This window comes from Pyxicephalus adspersus, chromosome 6 (assembly GCF_032062135.1).
Source record: "Pyxicephalus adspersus chromosome 6, UCB_Pads_2.0, whole genome shotgun sequence".
Classification (NCBI taxonomy): domain Eukaryota; kingdom Metazoa; phylum Chordata; class Amphibia; order Anura; family Pyxicephalidae; genus Pyxicephalus; species Pyxicephalus adspersus.
This window is the reverse complement of record NC_092863.1, coordinates 84,938,274-84,961,300: the sequence shown is the minus strand read 5'-3', so window position 1 is coordinate 84,961,300 and position 23,027 is coordinate 84,938,274. Positions and strand designations below refer to the sequence as shown.

The window sequence follows — 23,027 nt, the reverse complement described above, 5'->3', positions numbered from 1 at the left end:
CAGTGATCTGACAAGATGGAGCAACATGGGGGACAGATGTACAGACTGTATTTTCTCCCAAAAAAATCTAATTAACAAAAATCATACGTCTGTATGTAGCTTAATGCTACTCCAAGAGAACGACTGGTGTGCAAGGATACCTGTCCATCCTTGCACACCTCAGCAGTGATATTTTCTTAAAGCAGCTAATGGATGGTACTTTGCTATTCTTCACCCATGCTTGCAGTCACCCCCTTACAAACCAGAAAAGGCCCTAGAAAAGCTCAATCTATTTTGCCCTCCTAGTTGTTATCTTGGGACTACAGAATGATCAATCTAGATCAGTGATTCTCAGCCAGGGTTCCTCCAGAGGTTGAAAGGGGTTCCTCCAGCAATGAGCAATTTGTGTCCCCCAGGTCAGTTACTACTGACACCAATATTCTAAATTGGGTATCTGCAAAAGTGGCAGCAATGTGCATTTGCAACCCCTATTTATTGTACAGCACTGCCTAATATGTTGGCGCTATATAAATCCTGTTTATTATTATTAATAATGATACAAATAATAATAATAATAAGCTAAGAGAAAACTATGCAGACCTGACAGAACCATGCCTACAAAAATACTGTGTTGTCAGGCCACATCAGGACGTGCATTTCTGATTAGTACCAACTACAAGCCAATAGGGGTGTGCCAGCTGTGTAACCAGAAACTACCATTCACATTCACCTCCAACTGGCCCATCATACCACAAAAATCTTTCCATTAGGCCTCATTCCCACTATCAGAAAGTGTGTTGTTTTGCATTACACCACAACACGAAGCCACCTGCATGGATGTCTGATGCGATGCTGACCATATTCATTAGACTGAATGTGCAGCAAGGCATTGTAAAAACTGAGTGGAGCGCAACTCCTAAGCAAGAACATCAGACATGGCATAGAGGGCAATACGTGCAGCCCAGTAGATAGAGCAGATAATTCTGTGCAGGGATCACATTAACAAATATTAGTGGTAAAAGTGAAACCACATTAAAAGGATATATTAGTTAACTCAAACTTTTACCATTTATTGTACATTTCTCAGTTAGACCCTCCCTGGTAATTCTTATCTGTTTGCCCAAAAGAAATCTTCACATCCAGTTCAATAACATTGAACTGCACTGCACCCCTTGCTTTATAAACTGCCCTTCATCTAATATATGAATGATGCTTAATTTGCACAGAAAAAAAGCACTTTTCTTTAATAAAAATTATACAAACTGGTAAAAAAAAAAGACATTATAAGTATAATGACAGATAGGATACACACACACACACACACTGTGTATATATATATATATATATATATATATATATATATATATATATATATATATATATATATATATATATATAGCACAGGAACTGGCCATGACAGCATAGATCTGCTCCCTTTGTACCACATGACAAGTCAGGGCAGAGGAGCTCATTGCTGTGCGTGAGCTCCTACTGTCAGCCTCTACCCGTGACATCAGATAAATGAGAGACTGAACATCAAATATGAATTTATGATACATACATATAATATACCATTCTTTTGAGTGACAGATCCAAGTCTATCTGTAAGCGCTGATGTCACATCCGACATAGATGAGCAGTCTCTGGACTTCTCCATAACATACAGGAGGATTACATGCACCAAACAAGGATTTTGATTCTTATGTGTTGGTGTCTTCTGTTTACAAGAATTTAGTCCATATTGAAAAATCTTACAAGTGTACCTAATTAATCTCGTTGTGTCATCTGGATATCTTAGTTGGTACTGTTGTTGTTACCCCTGAGGACGCCCTTTCAGATGAAATGCATTGGAACCTATTTAACAACAGCAACCATTCCTAGGATACCAACTCCCAAAAAATCGTTGGATACACAGATTTTATAGTAGTACACTTGTCTAGTGCCTAATTGTGGCCTAAATATATTCTATGTACATCTCTTGTAATATTACTTTGTTAACTTGTATTTCAAGTAAATTGTATCTGCATGCCCTTTCTTTTTGACTTTTTATTTGTTTATCTTTTCACCAAGGGCTGGCATACCTCTATGTACTTTATATATCTAAAGGCGGGTGGGATAATTTCAAAACCCAATATTTAAAGTTACATCCGCTTCTATGCTTGGTGTGGATTACCAGGTAAGAACAAGAAAAGCATAAAAGGCATTTGTTACATAAAACATGGTATGGTTTTTATTTTTTGGGGGTTAACGTACAATTTAAAGCTATGGCAACACTTTAAACTCATTTCTCGTTAAGGTGAAAAAGACAAACCACAGATGATAACAAGATATTTACCCAAAAAGCTTTACAAAATCAGATAGTGGAAAGGATACAGTAAACTAAAGGAAAGGCAGATAAAAGAACGGCAAGTGTAGTCATGGCTGCGTCACAAGTTACAGTAAATGTGTCATAATTCACAGCAGTGAATTTACTAGCTCCAGACATCTGTCTCCCTAACCCACACACTTACTACCTCTGTACACCCCCTGGATGAGTAATCATTCCGTCATTCCTACTAGAATGAAGCTGCCAGGACCTCACACCCACACTGCACTGCTGTATCCGTATCCTACATACACCCAGGCAGATCAGGCAGTAGGATGACATTTATAGTAACAAAAAAAAAAAAAAAAAAAGTATGTGGAAGTCACCGAAAATAAAACACTGAGGTATATCGGACTACAAGGTGGATGCCAGCTATGGTCCATAGCAAAATAATAGCAATTAAAGGAATATTTGCTTCCTTTCTTTACCTTTATAAAGCCAGGTGTGCTTTATAAAGGTGGTTTGCACTTAGTCAGCTTTAAGATTCTGACATAAGGGAAGAAAGTGGCAGGAGGAGAACAATTGTCACACGACCTGTTAAAATGCAAACTATTCACATATTCCTAAATAGACAGTAAAGGCTTAAAACAAGCCCCCGCTTATGTCTGTAGATGCATTTATTATTCCTCCTAGTTTGTAAACGCTTCAGGGCAGGGTACTCTCCTTCTCCTGTGTCACTGTCTGTATCTGTCTTTTGAAACCCCTATTATTATTATTAATAATAATAAATAATTACTGAACATTAATAATAATAAGGTAAATAATTAATTTAAAAAAAAATCCCAGGACCCAAACAAAGGATAAAGAATAGCAGGTTCAGATCAGTGCCAGGAGCAAGCGATCCCGCACAGCTCCTGGTGACTGGCACCGCCAGCCACTTACACGCAGTTCTTTATATAAAAAAAAAATTGCAAATTGCAGATTTGATAGCAGCCAGCAGTGCACAGTACTAAACTGCTTCAATGCCACCCTCTTCATTCTCAACTGAAGGCATACACTACACCAGCGCCCCGGTTATTAGAGGGGCAGCTCAGAACTAACAACCACCAGCCCATGGAAGTGCTCACTGCTATTTACTTGGCAATAAGCTTAGGGGCTCATTACTGTTAGCCCTGGAGGCATTCTTATGAGCCTCTTACTACACTTATAATGAATGTAGCACTATATTGATGTGTATTGCTTATATCCGCCTGGACCTTTAGCTTTAAATATTTATTAGGGCTGACACAGCAGGCAAAAAAAGGCATTTGTATTTGGTTAAAAAATCCTGTGCACATAGCACCATTTCTTATGTAAAATGTTATCACATGCAACAGGGTGTCATCATACTGATGAATTCTTTAAAATTAAAGCTGTACACATTAATTATTATCCTATTAAGCTGTTAATTCCACTCATTAATTTAGCAAATATTCTGATCAGACAGATCCAACAAGAGAGGTGAGGGTCTACCCTTAAAATCCATTTAAATTTTATCAGGTCTACCATTGTGTAATCTGTTGATTTGCATTATGGTTTGTTTGGCCATTGTAAATGCAATCAGATTAATAAAAATTACTTCATGTATATCTCCCCTCCTATTGTGTGTTACTTCCCCCACCTCCTAGATTGTAAGCTCTTTGGGGCAGGGTCCTCTCCTCCTCCTGTGTCACTGTCTGTATCTGTCTGTCATTTGTAACCCCTTTTTAACGTACAGCGTTGTGAAATATGTTGGTATTAATAATATTAATAATAATAATAGTGCATAAAAGGGCCCATTGACTAAGTCTACACATCAGTTTTTGGCAGATGCTAAAAAGTTACGTCACCTAAAGATCTTGAGGCATTTGATAGTGTCCCCATCAGAAACAGATTTACAGATGTGAACTATCTCTGGTATAGTCTCTTCTGTCCTTGGTACTGCAATGTTTATGAAGTACTACAGATGGGCTTGTAGTACTCTGAAGTAGTAAACAGCAAAAAAAAAAAAAACAAAAGAAAAAAAAACAAAAAAAAAAAAAAAAAAAAAAAAAAAAAAAGATTCTTGGCTTCCTATGTTATCACTGCAAAAAGTGATTTATTTTTAAAGCAGTGATAAAAACCTCTTTGTGCAATGATTTTAACAAAGTGTATCCAGCTTCCCCCTGTATGCGAGCCACTGATCTGGTGTGCAAAAATCTACAAATTCCAGCACATCCCCAGGCTGATAAGATCTGAACAATTACAGGCGATAATACGAACTCCGAAATATAAATAATTATACAATTACTAAAAGACAAAATGATACACAGAGGTCATGTGACACAAGCAATAATTGTAGTACCAATTAATCATGGCTATGAATTGCTACTGCTGGGATTTGAAGTAGCCTTCGCAAACTCCTAACCTCAACCTACTGAATATCTTTGTGATTAATTGGTACAAAGACTGCGGGCCAAGTCACTTTTCCAGCATCAGCGCCAAACCTTACATATGCTTTTTTTTTGTTTTTTTAAGCTGGAACCTTTATAATCTTGTGGTAGTCTCCCCAGAAGGGTGTAGGCTTCTAAAGCTGAAGGGTTGCAAATTCATATTATTCTCATGGTTTTATAATGGGATGTATTTAATGTACAGCACTGCGTAATATGTTGGCGCTACATAAATCCTGTTTAATATTAATAATAATAATGTACAAAATACCCATAGATAAAATAATGAAATGTCCAACAACTTTTGGCCACACTGTGCACCTCTGGGTTTAAACACTACCTTCTTTAGTGACCTATTTTTTTTTTTACAAAGTGTTTGTTATGGAATATGTATTCATGATCTGTTTTCAAAACACAAGTGTCAGGTATCACATAAGACTTCCATAACCCAAGTGCCAGGTGTCAATGTGAAATATCTGCAGGTTTATCATCAGCTAAAGCTATTGTTGCACTGCCGAACATAACCCAAAAAGTGGCAAGACTGTGCATTTACACCCAATCATCCTCATAAGTCAAGGGCAAGTCATACACAATTTTCTGGAAAATTCCATAGCGTTACGTAGCCATCATTCAGAAAAAAAATCAATCTAGGCAACCTCCTATTATGTTACGTTATTCTGCTATGCAAATATATCAGAAAAATGTCTGTGTGGATGGCCAAACCTAGGTCATATATGGATAATCCCTTCTCAAACCTTCATTTTATTAATTTAAGGGAAAAGATTACATCTTGCTATGAATTTAATTGATTAACTATGAAGTAAGCCATTGGGCACATCCGTCAAAGTGAAACTAATACAAATGTCTGCCCAGCCATTTACCAGAAAAATCCTCTCCCCACCCATGTATGGATACATTTAGACTCCAGACTCATACAATGACTTGTTCAGCATCTAAAACTTGTTCCTTTTTCTCATGAAACATGAACAACCAGATAATCAGATGCGCAGTTTTACAGCAAAGACAGTTCATATCACCCATCTCCATGCACCCTGCATTCTACACTATCAGCAATGCAGGAAAAGTGGGAGCAACACACCCATATCCTTAAAATAGTTACAAACATCTTAACAACAGTTATATCTCTTTTTGTTAGTTTTACCTTGCAAAGTGTTACATCATCTGTCATATTTATAATTACAGATGTGAATATATTAGGAGACTATACGCCATCAGCAGACGAGTCCATACTCTGTCCCAGCATAACAAAATAATGGCATAATAAGTCCAGCTAACCTACTAAATGCCTGATGGCAAGGTCTTTTCTAAACTTTTTTTTTTTTTTAGACATGTGGCCCATTTATCAAATCTTCAAACAGATTATGCACATCATGTCTGCCATATTTTTTCTATCACTTTTTTTTCTTTTTAAATTGACACATGAACAGCATCCTATCTAAACCTGTTGCTTTGCTAGGGAGTTGGCACCAGGGACATGGTTTAAATATTGACCCATATAAATATAATATACATAATAATATATCCAGTTGTGGAAATGTATATTGTTTGTTGTGACCCCCCATGATCCTAAAGTAGAAAAGTTAGAATATATATTCTAACTTTTCTGCTTTAGGATCACAGAGGGTCACAACAAACAAACATTTTCCACAACTGGATCAACATTCTACCATAATCTACAAGTAGCCAGCAGTTATCAGAATTCTTCTTTATGTCATGAGGAGATTGGACCAAATGGTGGTTGGATATATTTATATGGTAGCTTTATTACAGTAAAAAGTCACAACTTTTATTTTTCTTTTGGATAAAGAAGAGAGGCAATGGATCATGTGTCAGGATTTTATTGATGTCTTCATCCCAACAGGGGAGATTTACCCTCTTCCTGACCAAGCCCAGGCAAACTGTGGGTAAAAGGTGTTGGTCTAAACCCGACCATATGGGTCAGTGCCCACGAAATGCCCATTAGCAGCTGAAGCCTGTGTCTATTCTATGCCAGTAAAGTATTATGAGATATCCTCATCTATACCTAGAATGTAGCAGAGGGTCAGGAACACACAAAGACCCAAGGATGAGAACTATGGGGTGCAAGTGATTTGTCCCCCAGTGAGAGTACAGTGGTCCTGAGTAAAGATTGAGCTATGACAATAAAAGATATCAGACATTGACAACTAAGTGTAAGGTTCAAAGTCATATAAATAAACCTAAATAAAATAATTTGACACTTCCCAGGCTCCACTGAGACGGTGATACCATTTGTCCCATTCTATATATGGATCCTGGCACATACACAGCCAGGCCACATGCCAGGGACATTGCATTGAGTATACGGGTGCATTGCTGTAATTCTGGCTGGTGTCTTTCACCATGACAATGGTGGTGAAGGGTCAATAATTAAGACTTCTTTTGCAACTGACATGTAATAAACATGTAGTTACAAGGATGGTCCTCATTTCCATTTTGGAGCCCCTGCGAAAAATATAAAGATCACAATGGCCTTCTAATCCCCAAGTACCTTTCTGGTGTAGGTTGCTTTACCCCTGTAGCCGGCACTAACTTTTTTCTATCTCATACTCACCTCCACTGATGCCACGGTCAGTTCTGTGCATGTGAAGTTGTATTCAGCCGGGTACACAAAGTGGGTAATAGGGGTGGGGGTGGTTAGAACAGCCTAAAATAAAGTGCTGATGACCTACCCAGCCCTTGGGTGCACTTCCTGTTGGAATATCAATGTCATGAAAGTTATTAGAAGAATTTTTAACCCCTTTAGGCTTTATTTTTCAATTATGCTTCTTGTCGGAGAATCATTTCCGATGTGTCAAAAATGATACAGAAAAGAGAATTATACTAGACATGAAGCTCCTTTGTTATCTTTATAATGCTTTCTATTCTCAATCACTGTCTGTTAAGCTTTTTGTATGTTATTAGTGCATATATTTGTATATGTTCGTATTATTCTTTATATATATTTTAAAAAATTGATAATAAAAATACACAAGAATAAAAAAAGGCGTGTCCTTCATTCTATTTTTGATCAAAAGTGTTTAACAATTTGCTTCACTTGGACCCTTATTTGGGTGAGTCTGCGGGCAAGAAATTCATGGAGGCTCCATAATAAACGAGAATTTTACAAACCATCCAGCCAGGAGATGATCATCTCTCCAACAATTGGCCCGATTTATTAAATCTTTTTAAAATTGGAGAGGATACACTTTCATCAGTGAAGCTGGGTGATCCAGTAAACATGCAATGGATCTAGTCCAAGATTGAAAACATTTGCTAACAAATGGCTTTTAAGAAATATATTACAGGTTTTCTGGATCACCCAGCTTCACTAACGAAAGTATATCCTCTGCAGCCTTGGAGAACTTTAAAAAATCAGACTAAATGACACAAACAAATCACAGATTTAGTAGGACTGGGAATGGTTAGAAGCTCCGACTGTTGCTGCCTGTGCCTTCCTATAATACAGACAATTGCACCCCTCATTTTCTGTCCTGGGGTGACTATAAGAGAACCTCCCCAGATGTGAAAGAAATGTTAAAGTGAAAATTCACTTTCAGATCTGGGGAATGAGGGGTAGGTGAGAAGAACAAAGGATTTCGAATAAAAAAGCCTAAGACCCCTTTCACACTTGCTGTTAAAATCCATGCATTAGTATTTGTCTTTTTATTATTATTAAAGATGATTTATATAGCGCCAACATATTACGCAGCGTTGTACATTAAATACCTTAATTAAGATCAGCAAAACTGCACCACCGATTACCACGTTTGCATGTGTTGCCCTTGCAGGAAAATCAACAATGAGCGCAGAAGCAACATTTCGCTTTGAGGAATCACATTGCAATCCACAGCTGGGGGCAAACAATGATTCCCAACCGCTCCCATTCAGCTGAATTGGAGTAGACGGGAGTCTGAAATAGCCCCAACTCCTCCACACAATTACCAACCCTTAATAAGAGGAACATTGTAGATGTTTCCCATTTCAGATCTCTGCAGGCCATATGGGGTGAACTACAAGTGACAGGATGTCATGTGACTTCTGTTACTAAGCAACACTTTCAGAATAGAAGGCCATGGATACTTTTAGTGCCAAATGGGCTGGGGGCAAAGTGCGTAGATACACACAACCATATAAATAATATTGAAATGACATCTATATAAATATAACACACACACATATATGCCAGAACACGGTTTCCTCCTTCTACACAAAAGGTAAATATGTAGTTGCTATGGGCAACCCCATCCTGAAGGCTTTCCTGTATAAACACACAATACACAGCTGGACAAGGAATGTTATATCTCCTACATTGACACAAATCACCAGCCGAGTCAGTAGGCAGCAATGTTCCCCTAATAGAAGCCCCAACCCCCCCTACATTACCACTGACCGTCCCGGACACCAGGTGTGATCAGCACAGGCCACCATACCACTTCACTTACACAATCACCAGCTGAGGAAGAAGCGGCCCAAGGTCCTCAAAGATGTCTGAGCCAGGTGTGTGATCATTTATCTCCTCCACAGGGCTGACACCCGGCACTCCGCACACATCCCGCGGCCTCTGCTACAGCCACAACCCCCTGACGAGCATCTCAGTCACTGCTGGTAAAGCTCAGAGCGGAGTACGCGGCAGGCATTGGAGGGCGACGCCACGTGACTTCCTAACACACTCACAAAAAAGGCCTCCCCCCTCGTCCAGTCTACCCGCTGTGTGACTGCTCTGATTGGCTGATGGACACTCACACAGTTCCAGTAAACACAGCCTGCTTCCAGTGCCAGGCTGCCAGGATGTTGTCTGCTCACACATAGCACACCCACAGTGCACACAGGACACACACATATCCCAGCCACAGCACTCATACATCACTCACAGCACACACATATCACAGCCACAGCACTCACAGTGCACAGACAACATTTACAGAACACACACAGGACACATACATCACTCATAGGACAGCACACACAACTTTTACAGGACACACACATATCACTCACAGGACACACACACAGCACATACAACATTTAAAGGACATACACAGCACTCATAGGACACAGAGAGCACATGCACCACTTACAGGACACAGACATATCACTTACAGTGCACACACATCACATACAACACTCACAGGGCACACACATATCACACATCATAGTACGCACACAGCACAGTACGCACATACAACACCCACAGGACACACACACAGCACATACATTTACAGGACACACACATATATCACCCACTGCACTCACAGGACACACACATATCACACATCATAGTATGCACACAGCACATACAACACTTACAAGGCACACACATATCACTTCACTCACAGTACACATACAACACAGGACACAGACATATTAACTTACATCACTTGCTGTATACATACAACACACACATCACTTACAGTACACACAGCACATACAATGCTTACAGGATATACACTTATGACAGCATATACAGATCACATCTGCAGTTCAACAAACGCACAAATATCACACTTCCATCACTCAGTACACACACAAAACACCTTCAGGACACACACATATCCCTCACAACACATGCAACACCTAAATTACATCATATACAGCACTTATAACACTCATACAATGCGCACTACACTTACAGGACATATACGACATTTACATCACTCACAGGACACACAACACTTACAATACACTCTCACACATCACTTACTATACATACATGGCACTCACAGGCTTCCTGGCCATTGCTGGGAGTTGTACATGATTGTCATAGTTAAAGCCAATTAAATAGACTGTAAATGACCCAATGTTACCGCCAGGCACAATGACAACACTTTCTTCTATTTTTTTTAAACTCATAGTGATTTAGTAATGTGTAATATAGTAAAATGACAGGTTCTCTTTATAGGTCTCCATCCTTCCATCTACTTATACTTACCTTACCTGTAGTCCTGCTCTCCTTCCAAAGCACTAACGGCTGGTACCCAGGGGCGCAAAAGTGATTTGCTTCCAACCGACTGTAACAGGGTTATTCAGCTTGTCTTCTTCCTCACATCACACGGTTCAGGCCTAACATGGCTCTAGGCCCAAGCACTGCACCATGAGAATAAAAGGGGAAGCTCGCATGCTCCCTCATACCAGGAAGTACAAGTATTGCCAAGGTTTCTGACACTGGGCCTGATTTATGCCAAGGCTGGAGAGGATACATTTTCATCTGAGAACCTGGGTGATCCAGAAAACCTGGAATGGATTTGCTCCAGGATTGAAAACATTTGCTAGCAAATGACTTTGAAGAAATCCATTCCAGGTGTGCTGGATCACCCGGCTTCACTGATGAAAATGTACCCTCTCAAAGCTTGGAGAGCTTTAAATAGGCTCAGTGTGTGCCACCATTTGGGATAAATACTGCTGTAATCTTTTCTATTAATACCATTGGAAATGGTCCTACTTTACCAGAAATTGGCACCTTTATCTCTAAAAGGCAAACAGAGTGAGTGGTGATCAGGGAAATGTGATTTCCTTTGGCATGGTAGCTATAAAGAGGACCTGTCACTTTCCCCTAAAAAGGTAAATTGAGGATTCCTTTGAAAACCATGTAGGGGCATTTAATGATTAATTTAATTGTTTGCCCATAACTTTAACCCAATATTCTATATTATTTGTTTTATTTATTTTTTATAATACAGCTGAAGTTACTTTAACAAGCCCCCGTTTTACTTGTTTGTTATTTCAAACTGTTAAATCATAAATTCAGCTGGGAAGCTTTATAAATATGTCAATAAACCAGGACATGTTCCAGTAAATGAGGTCAAAATCAGACATTTGAATCTATGTTGTAAATGTTCTCTCAGTGCCAGTGAGAGCATATTGTATAAGGGAGGAAAATGTTGATTGTTATCAGATTTGAAATTAGGATTTTGTAAAATAAAAACTTCATCAAATTAGAAACTAAACATTTAGGAACTTTACAGTAAGTGTAAGTAAATGGAAGGGGATAGGAACCATTTTGTTGCATGTGGCCCCATGCATGTCACTTCTGGTCCTGTAGTGTTTTTTTGTAGAGTTGCTTCCCGCCCAGCAGCTGCATGCAGATCTGGTTACCTACAGTGTGGTTGTGGTGGTGCCAAGGAGTGACCAACTGCACGGTTTCACACCATGGGCCTCCAAAGCTGGAGAGGATACACTTTCATCAGTGAAGCTGGGTGATCCAGCAAACCTGGAAAGGATTTCCCAAAAGTAATTTGGTATTTGTTAGAAAATGTTTTCTATCATCGACCAGATCTATTGAAGGTTTGCTGGATAACCCAGCTTAATCGATGAAAGTGTATCCTCTCCAGCCTTGGAGAGCGTTAATAGATCAAGGTCCATAGGTTTGAAAGGGCCCTCAAAGTATCTTTCCAAAAACAGAACTTCTATTGCAGGGGATGTTTGAAATCTGACTCAAAGCTAAGTTAAAAGATTCATATAAACTCGTTAATATAAACTCAGATGTGTGCTGCATATACCGTGTTGCGGCAGCTTCAAGAAACATACATTTTCCTGCAGTTTAAATAAAAATAACCAGCTGTAGGTTGAATAGTATTTTTATTTTTAATGACATTCAACCAAAACATGGTTTGTGTTGCAAACATGACATTTTATATTTTGTGAAAAAAATGGCTGAATCTGTCAGGGGGTTTGGTCTGTTAAAAGTAGTTTACAATGTCAGAAAACCATTAAAACACAGAAATATCGTAAAGAGTTTGCTTTAGTGACGCACACTTATTTTAGTTTATAGTAATATTTTCTTTACACATTCATAGTAAGCCACAAGAGGCCTTGGAGTGGAAAGGAAATTCCAAGGAAAAAGGAAGCGCATAGTTTGCTTCATAGAACATTGGCTACCAGCCAGAAGAGAATAGAAAAAATGAACTTTCCTGTGTAGTAATCATAAACCAGAGTCATTGAAGTCACTGGGTATCTTTAAAACAAAGTGCACACATCCTTTATGCCCTCTTCTAGTCTGGGCATTACACCATTACAGGCCCACAAATTACTCTGGGATTATCTCTGATTCTTTGTGCCCCGGGGACGCAGGCTCATAAAACGTCTATGGAACTGTGCTACACATGCACAGGTAAAGCAGTGAATGATTTTGGCTTTGAATGTTATATGAAGGTACGTATGCATTTCTGGAGGGTGGGCTAGGTTTATCAGGGACATCAGCCTGGAATTACCAGGTCTGAAAAATAGGCTTTGGGCTCCCCAGAAATTCTATGGAGCTGTGTTACACTTGCACAGCCAGGACAATGAACGCTTTTGGTATTGAATATTAAATTGAGGTAAGTATGCAATCTCTGGGAGGTGGGTTAGGTCAGGGGAAGGGAAAGACTTTATTTTAAAGTGCAGTAATTTTTTAATTTGTTTGTCATGTTTGCAAAAAGATTTCCCTAACTGTAACCCATAATCTGAATTTACAATCAAATGAATATTTACTAAAAAAATAAAGGTAATCATTTATCATGTTTGAACTATGTCTGTCTTTTTTTAGGTTTATTTGAAGACATTTTTTCTTTTAGTTCTTGATAAAGTGATGAAGGGTTAGACTCTTTGCCAAATTTTTATTCCACCCTATGTTCCTTTTAATATTTCTGCAATATCTTCAAGGGTTCCTCCGGAGGTTGCTAGTGCTTCCATGAGTATTGAGCAATTTGGACCTCTCAGGTCAGTTTAGGTGACATTAATGATCTTTTTTGGCTACTTATATGGGTGACATTCTTCCCACTGGGAAACAATATAAGAAGCATGTTTCTTACTAATTACCACCACCCTAATGTACTGTGAGCTGTGGATACAGTAATTTTAGAAGGGGTTGCCTGAATATCTGAAAATTATTTCAAGGGTTCCCTCGTGTTAAAAAGGTTGGGAGTTGGTGCCCAGCTGGCACAGACAACCTCTATTTACAAAAGTAAAATGCTTTGAGGTATGACAAGGGATTTATTATGGCCTTTCTCTCAAATAAAACTTTTTTTTTGTTTTAATTAGCATTTGGTAGAGTTATATACCCCTGTTAGGTTACCTAAAAAAAAATGAAAATAGAGGTGATATCTTTTACTGGGAACACTGTGACGGTGACTGTGCTTGGGTTGCCAACTAATTTTTAATTTTTCAAGGACAAGATACACACAAATTCTTTTATGGATGGGGGACTTGGATAGCATTTCACAGTGGCTGTGGCTAAATTGCCGACAAGGTTTTTGTATTTTGTTAGCCCTATTGTGTTTAGTAACTAACTAGCTAATAGTGGTTTTGGTTGCCTGAAGACACCTGATATAAAGTATAATTAAAACTATGGTTTGCCTACGAGTAAAGTATTATTATTTATCTGACTAATCTCAAAGAAAGATTATGATATATTATGCTATTTACCCAATAAACTGATAAAAGAAGTTTGTAAAATTTATTTTAAAAATGTAACTTTCCTGCATGATCTGTAGCCACGTCCATTTTATGACAAAGAACTGGAATTTGCCAGGTTTTTAAAACATTATTTGGACTCTCAAAAAAAGTTGTGGTGGCAGTGTTTTAGGTACCGCAAACCCTGTTTCTGAGCTATGTTGGATGTGCACAAGATAATGTGGCATAACAGGGTCACTAGAAGCTCAAATGATAAGCAGATGGCATTACTACTAGGGATGAGCGAGATTATTAAGTTCGATCTCGCTGCGAATCGGGCGATTGTGCAGTTTTTCTTGCTACCTCTATTTATCCAAAAAGGCAAAAACATTTCTGTGCTACTCTACAAAAAAAATATTTCAGTCTGATACCCATTGCAATCTATCACAAAAGCCATTGTGCATTGTGACAAGTCAGGTTAGGAGCCTTCTGTATATCCTGAAATATACAGATTGTGCAGTTAAAGTTGCTACCTCTTGCTATTTTTCAAAAAAGGCGGAAACATTTCTGTCCTACTGTACAAAAAAACACACATATTTCAGTCTGATACTTCTTGCAAGCAATCCAAAAAGCCATAAAAAATCTGTATTTCTCTAAAAAAAATCAGATATTTAACTGTTATAACACTTGCTATATATCAACAAAGCCAGAAAAATTTCTGTATATCTCTAAAAAAATGCAGATATTTAATTGTTTGATACCGCTGACTATTTACCAAAGAAGACCTTTTGGTACAGGTGCATTTTTGCCCGAATAAGTTAAAGATGAGCAGTGGACGCAAGGGAAGGTGTTGGGCAACCTCCCACATTTGGCAGGGGGCATACTCCCCGGGAGTCCGCCACTGTAGGACAGCAGCAGCAGCAAACTGTTGGAGACAGCAGCACAACTTGTCAAACAGGTCTGAGATGTCTGCAGAGCACCAGTAGATTTATTGAGAGGGCAGACTACAATCATACAGCCACGTTATGTGGAGAGTATTGTGGACTGGGTCTCAGGGGCCTCAAGTGCAGCAGGCTCTTCTTCTGCAGCAGGCTCTTCTTCTTGTATGCCTTGCCTGAACGTAAAAGAGACAACCACTGCTGAAAATCTTCCTCAGATAGTTTGAACTCACCAAACACCTTGAATCCATGAGTATTTATTGTTGCAATATTGTTGCAGTATTTATTGTTGCCCCTACACTGTCCATGTGAGGGGAAGCCTCAGTCTTTTCACATTCATCAATAATTGGAGCCTCTACAGTCTTAACCTCTTCATATTCACCAATGTCTCCAATAGCTATGGCCCCTACACTGTCCATGTAAGGGGAAGCCTCAGCCTGTTCATATTTACCAATAGTTGGAGCCTCTACAGTCTTAACCCCTTCATAATCCCACTTATCCTACACCTCTCATGTCTCTTTACAGTTGAAGACTAAAGTCAAGTTCAACAGGGTCTTCGTTCACAGATGATTACGCCGAGCCCATTCCCTTGGCTGTGGTTTTGCTAGATAGAAGGTAGGGACAGTGGGAATCTCATTTATCCATTCTTGCGCATAACTAATTAGATGACGAGACATTTGGCTACCTTAAGAGAGTCAAAGTTACTCCGGCTGTTTACCCGTGCCTTCCCAGAGCCCAGCTCTAGATGCCAGTTACCAATGCTGTCCACGCTTTGTCTCAGGGACCACTGCCTCATCCTCCTGCTGTTGCTGTTGATGCCTGCCCAGTACCCAGGTCTAGATGTCAGTTACTAATGCCGTCCATGCTCCGTCTCAGGGCTTACCGCCTCCTTCTCATGCTGGTATTGCTGCTGCCTGCCCAGTACCCAGGTCTAGATGCCAGTTACTAATGCCGTCCTTGCTCCATCTCAGGGCCCGCCGCCTCCTCCTCATGCTGTTACTGCTGTTGCCTGCCCAGTACCCAGCATGCTGTCCATGCTCCGTCCCAGGGCCTACCGCCTCCTCCTCATGCTGGTATTGCTGCTTTCTGCCCAGTACCCAGCTCTAGATGCCAGTTACTATTGCTGTTGACACTCCGTCTCAGGGCCTATCGCCTCCTTCTCATGCTGTTAGTGCTGCCGCCTGCCCAGTGCCCAGGTCTAGATGCCAGTTACTAATGCCGTCCTTGCTCCGTCTCAGAGCCCACCACCTCCTCCTTATGCTGGTATTGCTGCTGCCTGCCCAGTACCCAACTCTAGATGCCAGTTACTAATGCTGTCGACACTCTGTCTCAGAGCTTATCCTCTCCCCTTCATGCTGTTGCTGCTGCTGCCTGCCCAGTACCCAGGTCTAGATGCCAGGTACCAATGCCGTCCATGCTCCGTCCCAGGGCCTACCGCCTCCTCCTCATGCTGGTATTGCTGCTGTCTGCCCAGTACCCAGGTCTAGATGCCAGGTACTGATGCCGTCCATGCTCCGTCCCAGGGCCTACTGCCTCCCCTTCATGCTGTTACTGCTGCTGCCTGCCCAGTACCCAATGCTGTCCATGCTCCGTCCCAGGGCCTACCGCCTCCTCCTCATGCTGGTATTGCTGCTTTCTGCCCAGTACCCAGCTCTAGATGCCAGTTACTAATGTTGTTGACACTCCGTCTCAGGGCCTATCGCCTCCTTCTCATGCTGTTAGTGCTGCCGCCTGCCCAGTACCCAGGTCTAGATGCCAGTTAGTAATGCCGTCCTTGCTCCGTCTCAGAGCCCACCACCTCCTCCTCATGCTGGTATTGCTGCTGCCTGCCAAGTACCCAACTCTGGATGCCAGTTACTAATGCTGTCGACACTCTGTCCCAGAGCTTATCCCCTCCCCTTCATGCTGTTACTGCTGCTGCCTGCCCAGTCCCCAGGTCTAGATGCCAGGTACTAATGCCGTCCATGCTCCGTCCCAGGGCCTACCGCCTCCTCCTCATGCTGGTATTGCTGCTGCCTGCCCAGTACCCAGGTCTTGATGCCAGGTACTAATGCCGTCCATGCTCCGTCCCAGGGCCTACCGCCTCCCCTTCATGCTGTTACTGCTGCTGCCTGCCCAGTACCCAGCTCTAGATGCCAGTTACGAATGCTGTCGACACTCTGTCTCAGAGCCTATCGCCTCCCCTTCATGCTGTTACTGCTGCTGCCTGCCCAGTACCCAGCTCTAGATGCCAGTTACTAATGTCGTCCTTGCTCCGTCTCAGGGCCCACCGCCTCCTCTTCATGCTGGTACTGCTGCTGCTTGCCCAGTACCCAGCTCTAGATGCCAGTTACGAATGCCGTCCATGTTCCGTCTCAGTGCCTACCACCTCCTTTTCATGCTGTTGCTGCTGCCGCCTGCTCAGTACCCAGCCCGTATGCCAGTTACTAATGCCATCCTTGCTCCGTTTCAGGGCCCACCGGTTCATCCTTATGCTGTTGCTGCTGCCGCCTGCACAGTACCCAGCTCTAAATGCCAGTTACCAATGCTGGCCACACTCCGTCTCAGGGCCTACCGCCTCCTCCTCTTGCTGTTACTGCTGCCACCTGTCAGTACTCCAATCACTAAAATTGTACACTTCTGGGTGGCATTGAGGATGCACTACACTCAGATCTCCATGACTCTTACCAATGCGGTCTCCCTGGTGAAAGCTGGGCAGTGGCCACACATTGCTACTGCTCTCGCTGACCCACGCTCGGTCTCTGGTCCTCCATCCTTTTGCCTAATGTCACCCCACTACTTGTCTACAACTTTATGGGTGTCATTCCTAACACATGTCATCCAGGTCATGATGCCAGCTAGCAGTTTTTATTAATAATAAACAGGATTTATATAGCGTTAAGATATTATGTGGCTACGTAAATTTAATAGGGGTGCGTACATTAAATAGCAACGTGTTGTCCTGCTGTTTTGAGAGCAGAGGCTGTTGCTAGTGGGTTGAGTTCACCCTTTCTCAATGTCCTGTTGTAATGTTTATGCTGCCTTCTGGACGCTGTCAATCACCTGCCATTTTCTGGAAGTTCTCCTACACTTACCTAGAAAATTTAGCGGTTCTAACATGTATAAGGGCTTTGCTAATAATGTTTAAAGTCAGCCTATTGACTTTAATGGAATTTGCGAATCCATCGGAAGTTCAAGGACATTTTTGCGAGACTGTCAGAGGCCTTCTGGCTCATCCGTAAATACTACTCCTGTTATTGTGAGATTCATCCTATAGAATTCTACATGTATCCCAAAGACAATGACCCCTCTTTCACCCCTTCCCCAGTACCAGTGTTATACCCAGGAAATGCCACAGAGAGACTGTATTAATCACAGAGCAAAGGGACTCTGATTTGCCATATCTTTCTCCTTTTAATTTTTACAGTTGTGTTTTCAGGAAATGTACCACAAGCTTTTGGCAAGAAAAGTGAACAGTACTAATCAAACGCAAATTTGTAAATTAAGCAAATCTAAAAATATTGAAAGTTTTGTTTGGGGAAAGTTTGATCAGTCTCAGATGACTTAAATTACACAATATGTTTAGTTCAGACGCTTAGTCAGGGATTTTGGTACACTCCCATGATAATCAAACACCTGGGAAACAAGAAGAGTTTTTATAGTAATTAGAAAGTATGGGTTGGACCTGACAGGCATCATATCATAAGGCTGAGACCTAGTATACTGTGGAAATACATTTCCATTATGACAGTCTACTTCTCCCTAGGAGTGTCTAGAATCAGTGTAGCAAACACACCGTAAGTGACTGATGGCATCTACGCACTAATGTGTTATTGGTTCTATACCAATTGGGTTAATTTAATAAAATAGTTTAGGCTATTTACTTAGTAAAGTGAATTAATACTCTACAAGAAATAATTTACTTAGCTTAGTGAAAATATCCAATCGTACATTAAAATGTTAAAACATGATTTTACTTGCACATGATTAAATGGCTAAAGTCAGCAGAGCTTTAGTTTGATCACTAAGCTAATAGCTAATAATTTTGATAAGTAAACAGCATTCAGTAAATGAACCCCAATATCTCTCGCATTAAATCAGTTCCAGGAAAAATAGTATGTTTGATAACATAATGACATGCCTTTACCCCAAAAAAATGTTTGATGGATTTGCCTGTGGAAAAATGGTGGAAATCCTAATATTTCCAAGGAAAGCAAAAATCCCCTTTTTAGTGGCAGGACTTCCTGCAAAACTGATATGAAGCTGAGCAAGATAAAATGAATTTAAGTACTGTAACACGTTTATTTTAAACATTCAGTCATCTGCAGGGGAAATGAAAAAATAGAAACAAGTTTTTTTTCCCCTAATTTTCTTGAATACTTAAAGCAAAACTAAACCTAAAATAAAAAAAAACACACCTGCAGGTCTGTCGGGAAGGTTCCTTGTACGGGTCCCGCATCATCCCAGTATCTGTCTTCACCCACATCTTCTTCTCTCTTTTTCCGGGTTCTTCTTCTTGCGTCACCTAATCTCCACTGTGTAGGGGAAAAAGATGGGAAAAAAAGATTGCGATCTCACTACGCATGCGTGAGATCAGCAATTTTTTCTATTAATGAAAAGGTTACTTCTGCGCTCCCTCTGAGCAGCTAAGAGCCCCTGGGATGCGTGACATAGATATCCCTGAGGCTTTGCACGCTGCGGCGATCAAGACAGCTTTAAAGGTAAGGTGCTGCTTTAAAAAAAAAAGGGTGTTGCACTTAAAAAAAAAAAAAGGAAATTAAATTTTTACTTTAAATAAAAGTGTAGACCAAATTTTGAGTTTAGGTCTGCTTTAAACATGTTTAATTCAACTATGGCCCAGGATCAGTTTATTATGTTTTACTCACACTTCTGTACATCACTCCATAAACATTATATAATGCTACCTTTAGTAGTATTTGGTTTTATAGTGTCACTAAACAGGTTACCAATTTTTTGTTGTAAAAGCAGTCACCCTCAGCCTGGAGTGGAGTTGGATAACGGACTTTGGCAAAAGCATAATCCCCAGCATCAGAATAGGCATTCTGGCAAGAGACAGGTTCTCTTTACCACAACACAAATAATACCAGTTATCATGGTAAATAAATCAAAGTCCTATCAAAACAATATAGAATTTAATTAAACTACGGTATTTATTTTAAAGGTTCCTCTGACATTTTTTTCATGTTTTGGCATGGAGATCACAAAATAACAACTTAGAAAAACATTTTTTTATTTTTTAAAAAAATAGCAAAAACCTAGTTTATGTTCATATAATGTACAAATGACACAGAATTGCTGTCTCACAGACCCTACATACAGTGTAACAAACGTAATACACAAGGGAAGGGGGGACTCTTCTACTTCTGGCTAAAGATCCAGAGCTAGTCATTAGTGTCAGACTTGTCTGGAGATCGCGTAAGGCTTTCTGATGCATGTTGGCCCTTTTGGCTGGGGATGGCAGGCAGGACTCGGGTTGTCCTCAGGGGCTCTCTTCTTAGGACGGGCAGGAAGGAGTAGAGGGAGTGACTCTGAGTTTTAGAGATGATTAATGGAGATAAGCTATTTCCCATCCGTAGAGAGTTGGTCGGCAAAGACATAGACTTCTTGACTCCTGGACAGACTTGCCCAGATGGCAGCTGGACTAGAAAAGAAAATTAAAAATAAGAAATTTTTAGCACTGGAAAGAGTTATATACTTCTGGCTATTAGCCAGGCCTAGGAAGCAATCAGCCAAACAGTAAATCACCGGTTTACAGTAACATGGCAGCAATTGACATAATATTACACAGCTAAACATAAAATTTTTTTTTCATTTGCCCAGCAATTTTTTTTAATATATTTAGCGTATTTCAGGTCTGTTGAATCCAGAAATGACATCAGTTTCATTTAATTGGCTCTAGTTCTTGTGATACAGGAATCGGAATAGACGATTTTACTAACAACAAATGTTAACACAGCATATTATTATCAATCTTTATTTACACCGATGTTTTGCATTTTATATATTAAATGTAGCATGATTTTCATGAAACTTTCATTTGCCTTCTTCTTATTCATACATTTTCTTTTTTTTAACAGAAATATGAGTTCTTCAAGAAGAAGTTGTTTAAATGACCCTAATGTATTTTGCTACATTTTTTGTGAATATTCTCAGCAAAAAAAACATTACAGAATTTGTAAAACAAGCATATATTACATATTTTTGGATTAAACTGGGGGACCAAGATAAGTATTGTGCTCCCCATATGATACGCAAAACTTGTGTAGAGTGTCTACGACAGTAGAAAAATGGAAAACTGAAAAGTTTGAAATTTGGTATACCTCTGGTATGGTGAAAAATCATGATAATCATTGTTAGTTTTGTGCTGTGAATGTCAATTATTACAAGAAAAACAAGTGGGAGTACCCTGAAGGAAGTGTTTCATCAAAGCAGCAGTTCTCCCAAGAAGGACTCACAGATTTAATATGTGACCTAAGTCTGTAAAAACAAGCATATGAACTTTTAGCATCCAGGCTAAAAGAAAAGAACTGTCTGAAACCGGAAGTTAAAATAACGATTTATAGGACGAGAAAGGTGACACTCCTACCATATTTCAGTGAAGATGGGGACTTTGTGTACTGTTGTAACATCCCTGGACTACAAGCCCATATGGGAGCACCAGAATACCGAGCAGAACACTGGCGGCTTTTCATAGACAGTTCCACTTGAAGTTTAAGATTTGTTTTACTGCATATTGGGAACTGCTATGCATCAATTCCAATTGGTCACTCAATGCCTTCAACGTGATTGTCCTGATCATCAGCATAAAAGGAAATTATACAGAGTTTTTCAATGACTTCTTTCTGATTAGTTCTGTAAATATACTGAATATGGAATATATTGACATTTTTTCAAAAATGTAATGTTGCATACATAAACATATCTAGTTTAATTTTGCTTAACTTTCAGGTTTCATTAGTTTTTGATGAGGTTATTATTGAAGTCATTATTTCAAAAACTAGAGCCAATCTAGCAAAACCAATACCATATTTGGAGCATCAAACATAACCTAAAATGACTTTAACCTGTTTGGCAAGAAAATATTTGTTGACCAGTGTTTTATAGGTACATCAGCAATTAACAGCAACAATAGATTTTATACCAGGCAAGCCAAGCTGGTGTTTTTTAGGTTAAGCGTCACTTTGATACAGGATTTTGCAGCTGAATCAGTTTCTAAAATCTTAAAAAATTTGTAATTGTAAACAGTTTGCAATAATGTAACACACAAAAAGTAAGATTTTTTTGTAATTTAGGGGTCTATTTATAAAGCAGTCTGATATTCACTGAGATGTTCCCTGGTGGAGAATCTGTTACAGACATAGAAACACAGTACCTGGAGGATCCTCCACTAGAGAATGTTTAGGTGAATGTCAGATTCACTGCTGTTTATAAATAGACCCCTTCCAGTAGATGTTTTTATTGATACAGGGTATAGTACAGCCAATAATAAGTATTCACATTCAGTAGGTTGAAATCACTCATCCAAATGGCTCTGTTAGTTCTTATAAATGTTATGAAAATACTTTTCATGATTTATATACCCATGCAACTTAGTCACCTTATTCCAAAAAATATGCTTCCTTAGCAGACCAGCAATTTTACCTAGAACACTATCTGCAGAGAGTTTGTATGTCTTCCCTGATATACAAACTCCCCCCACCTCCAAAAATTTGTGCTGGTAGGATTTAAGGCTTCTCTTAGGAACTATGCTAGGAACTTTAGATTGTAAGCTCCTCTAGGGGAACGTTTGTGGATACTTGAATATATTTATTATGGAATCTACATAATATGTCGATTTTATATACAGACATGGTAATATTAATAAATAAAATGTTTTACTCAATCGGGTGGCCATAAATGCTGGGCTATGTTCCTGATACTCATTTGAACTGAAGAGGCCACTTGGATCAGTGATAAAATGTCTTCCAAATT

The 23,027-nt window shown here is 39.8% G+C and overlaps 2 protein-coding genes and 1 long non-coding RNA gene across 6 annotated transcripts in view; 1 reads left to right on the top strand and 2 right to left on the bottom strand.

Moving 5' to 3' along the window:
• Window positions 1–9,405, bottom strand: part of IL6ST (interleukin 6 cytokine family signal transducer) — a 37,220-nt gene extending 27,815 nt beyond the window's left edge. The window contains exon 1 of one of the 3 annotated variants that reach the window (XM_072416424.1): window positions 9,195–9,405. The gene's annotated coding sequence lies outside the window, so the exon portion shown is untranslated. The remainder of the gene's footprint in view (window positions 1–9,194) is intronic. The other 2 variants (XM_072416422.1, XM_072416425.1) reach the window with 2 other exon arrangements.
• A 3,214-nt stretch (window positions 9,406–12,619) lies between these two features.
• Window positions 12,620–21,997, top strand: LOC140334214 (uncharacterized). Its single transcript, XR_011921494.1, has 2 exons — window positions 12,620–12,900; window positions 21,134–21,997. It is a non-coding gene; the product is annotated as an uncharacterized lncRNA (long non-coding RNA).
• The window catches only part of ANKRD55 (ankyrin repeat domain 55), a 61,001-nt gene continuing 58,243 nt past the window's right edge, over window positions 20,270–23,027 (bottom strand). For both annotated transcript variants that reach the window (XM_072416420.1, XM_072416421.1), the window contains exon 11: window positions 20,270–20,697. In XM_072416420.1, the coding sequence (XP_072272521.1) occupies window positions 20,438–20,697 (260 nt within the window). In that variant the 3' untranslated portion in view covers window positions 20,270–20,437. The remainder of the gene's footprint in view (window positions 20,698–23,027) is intronic.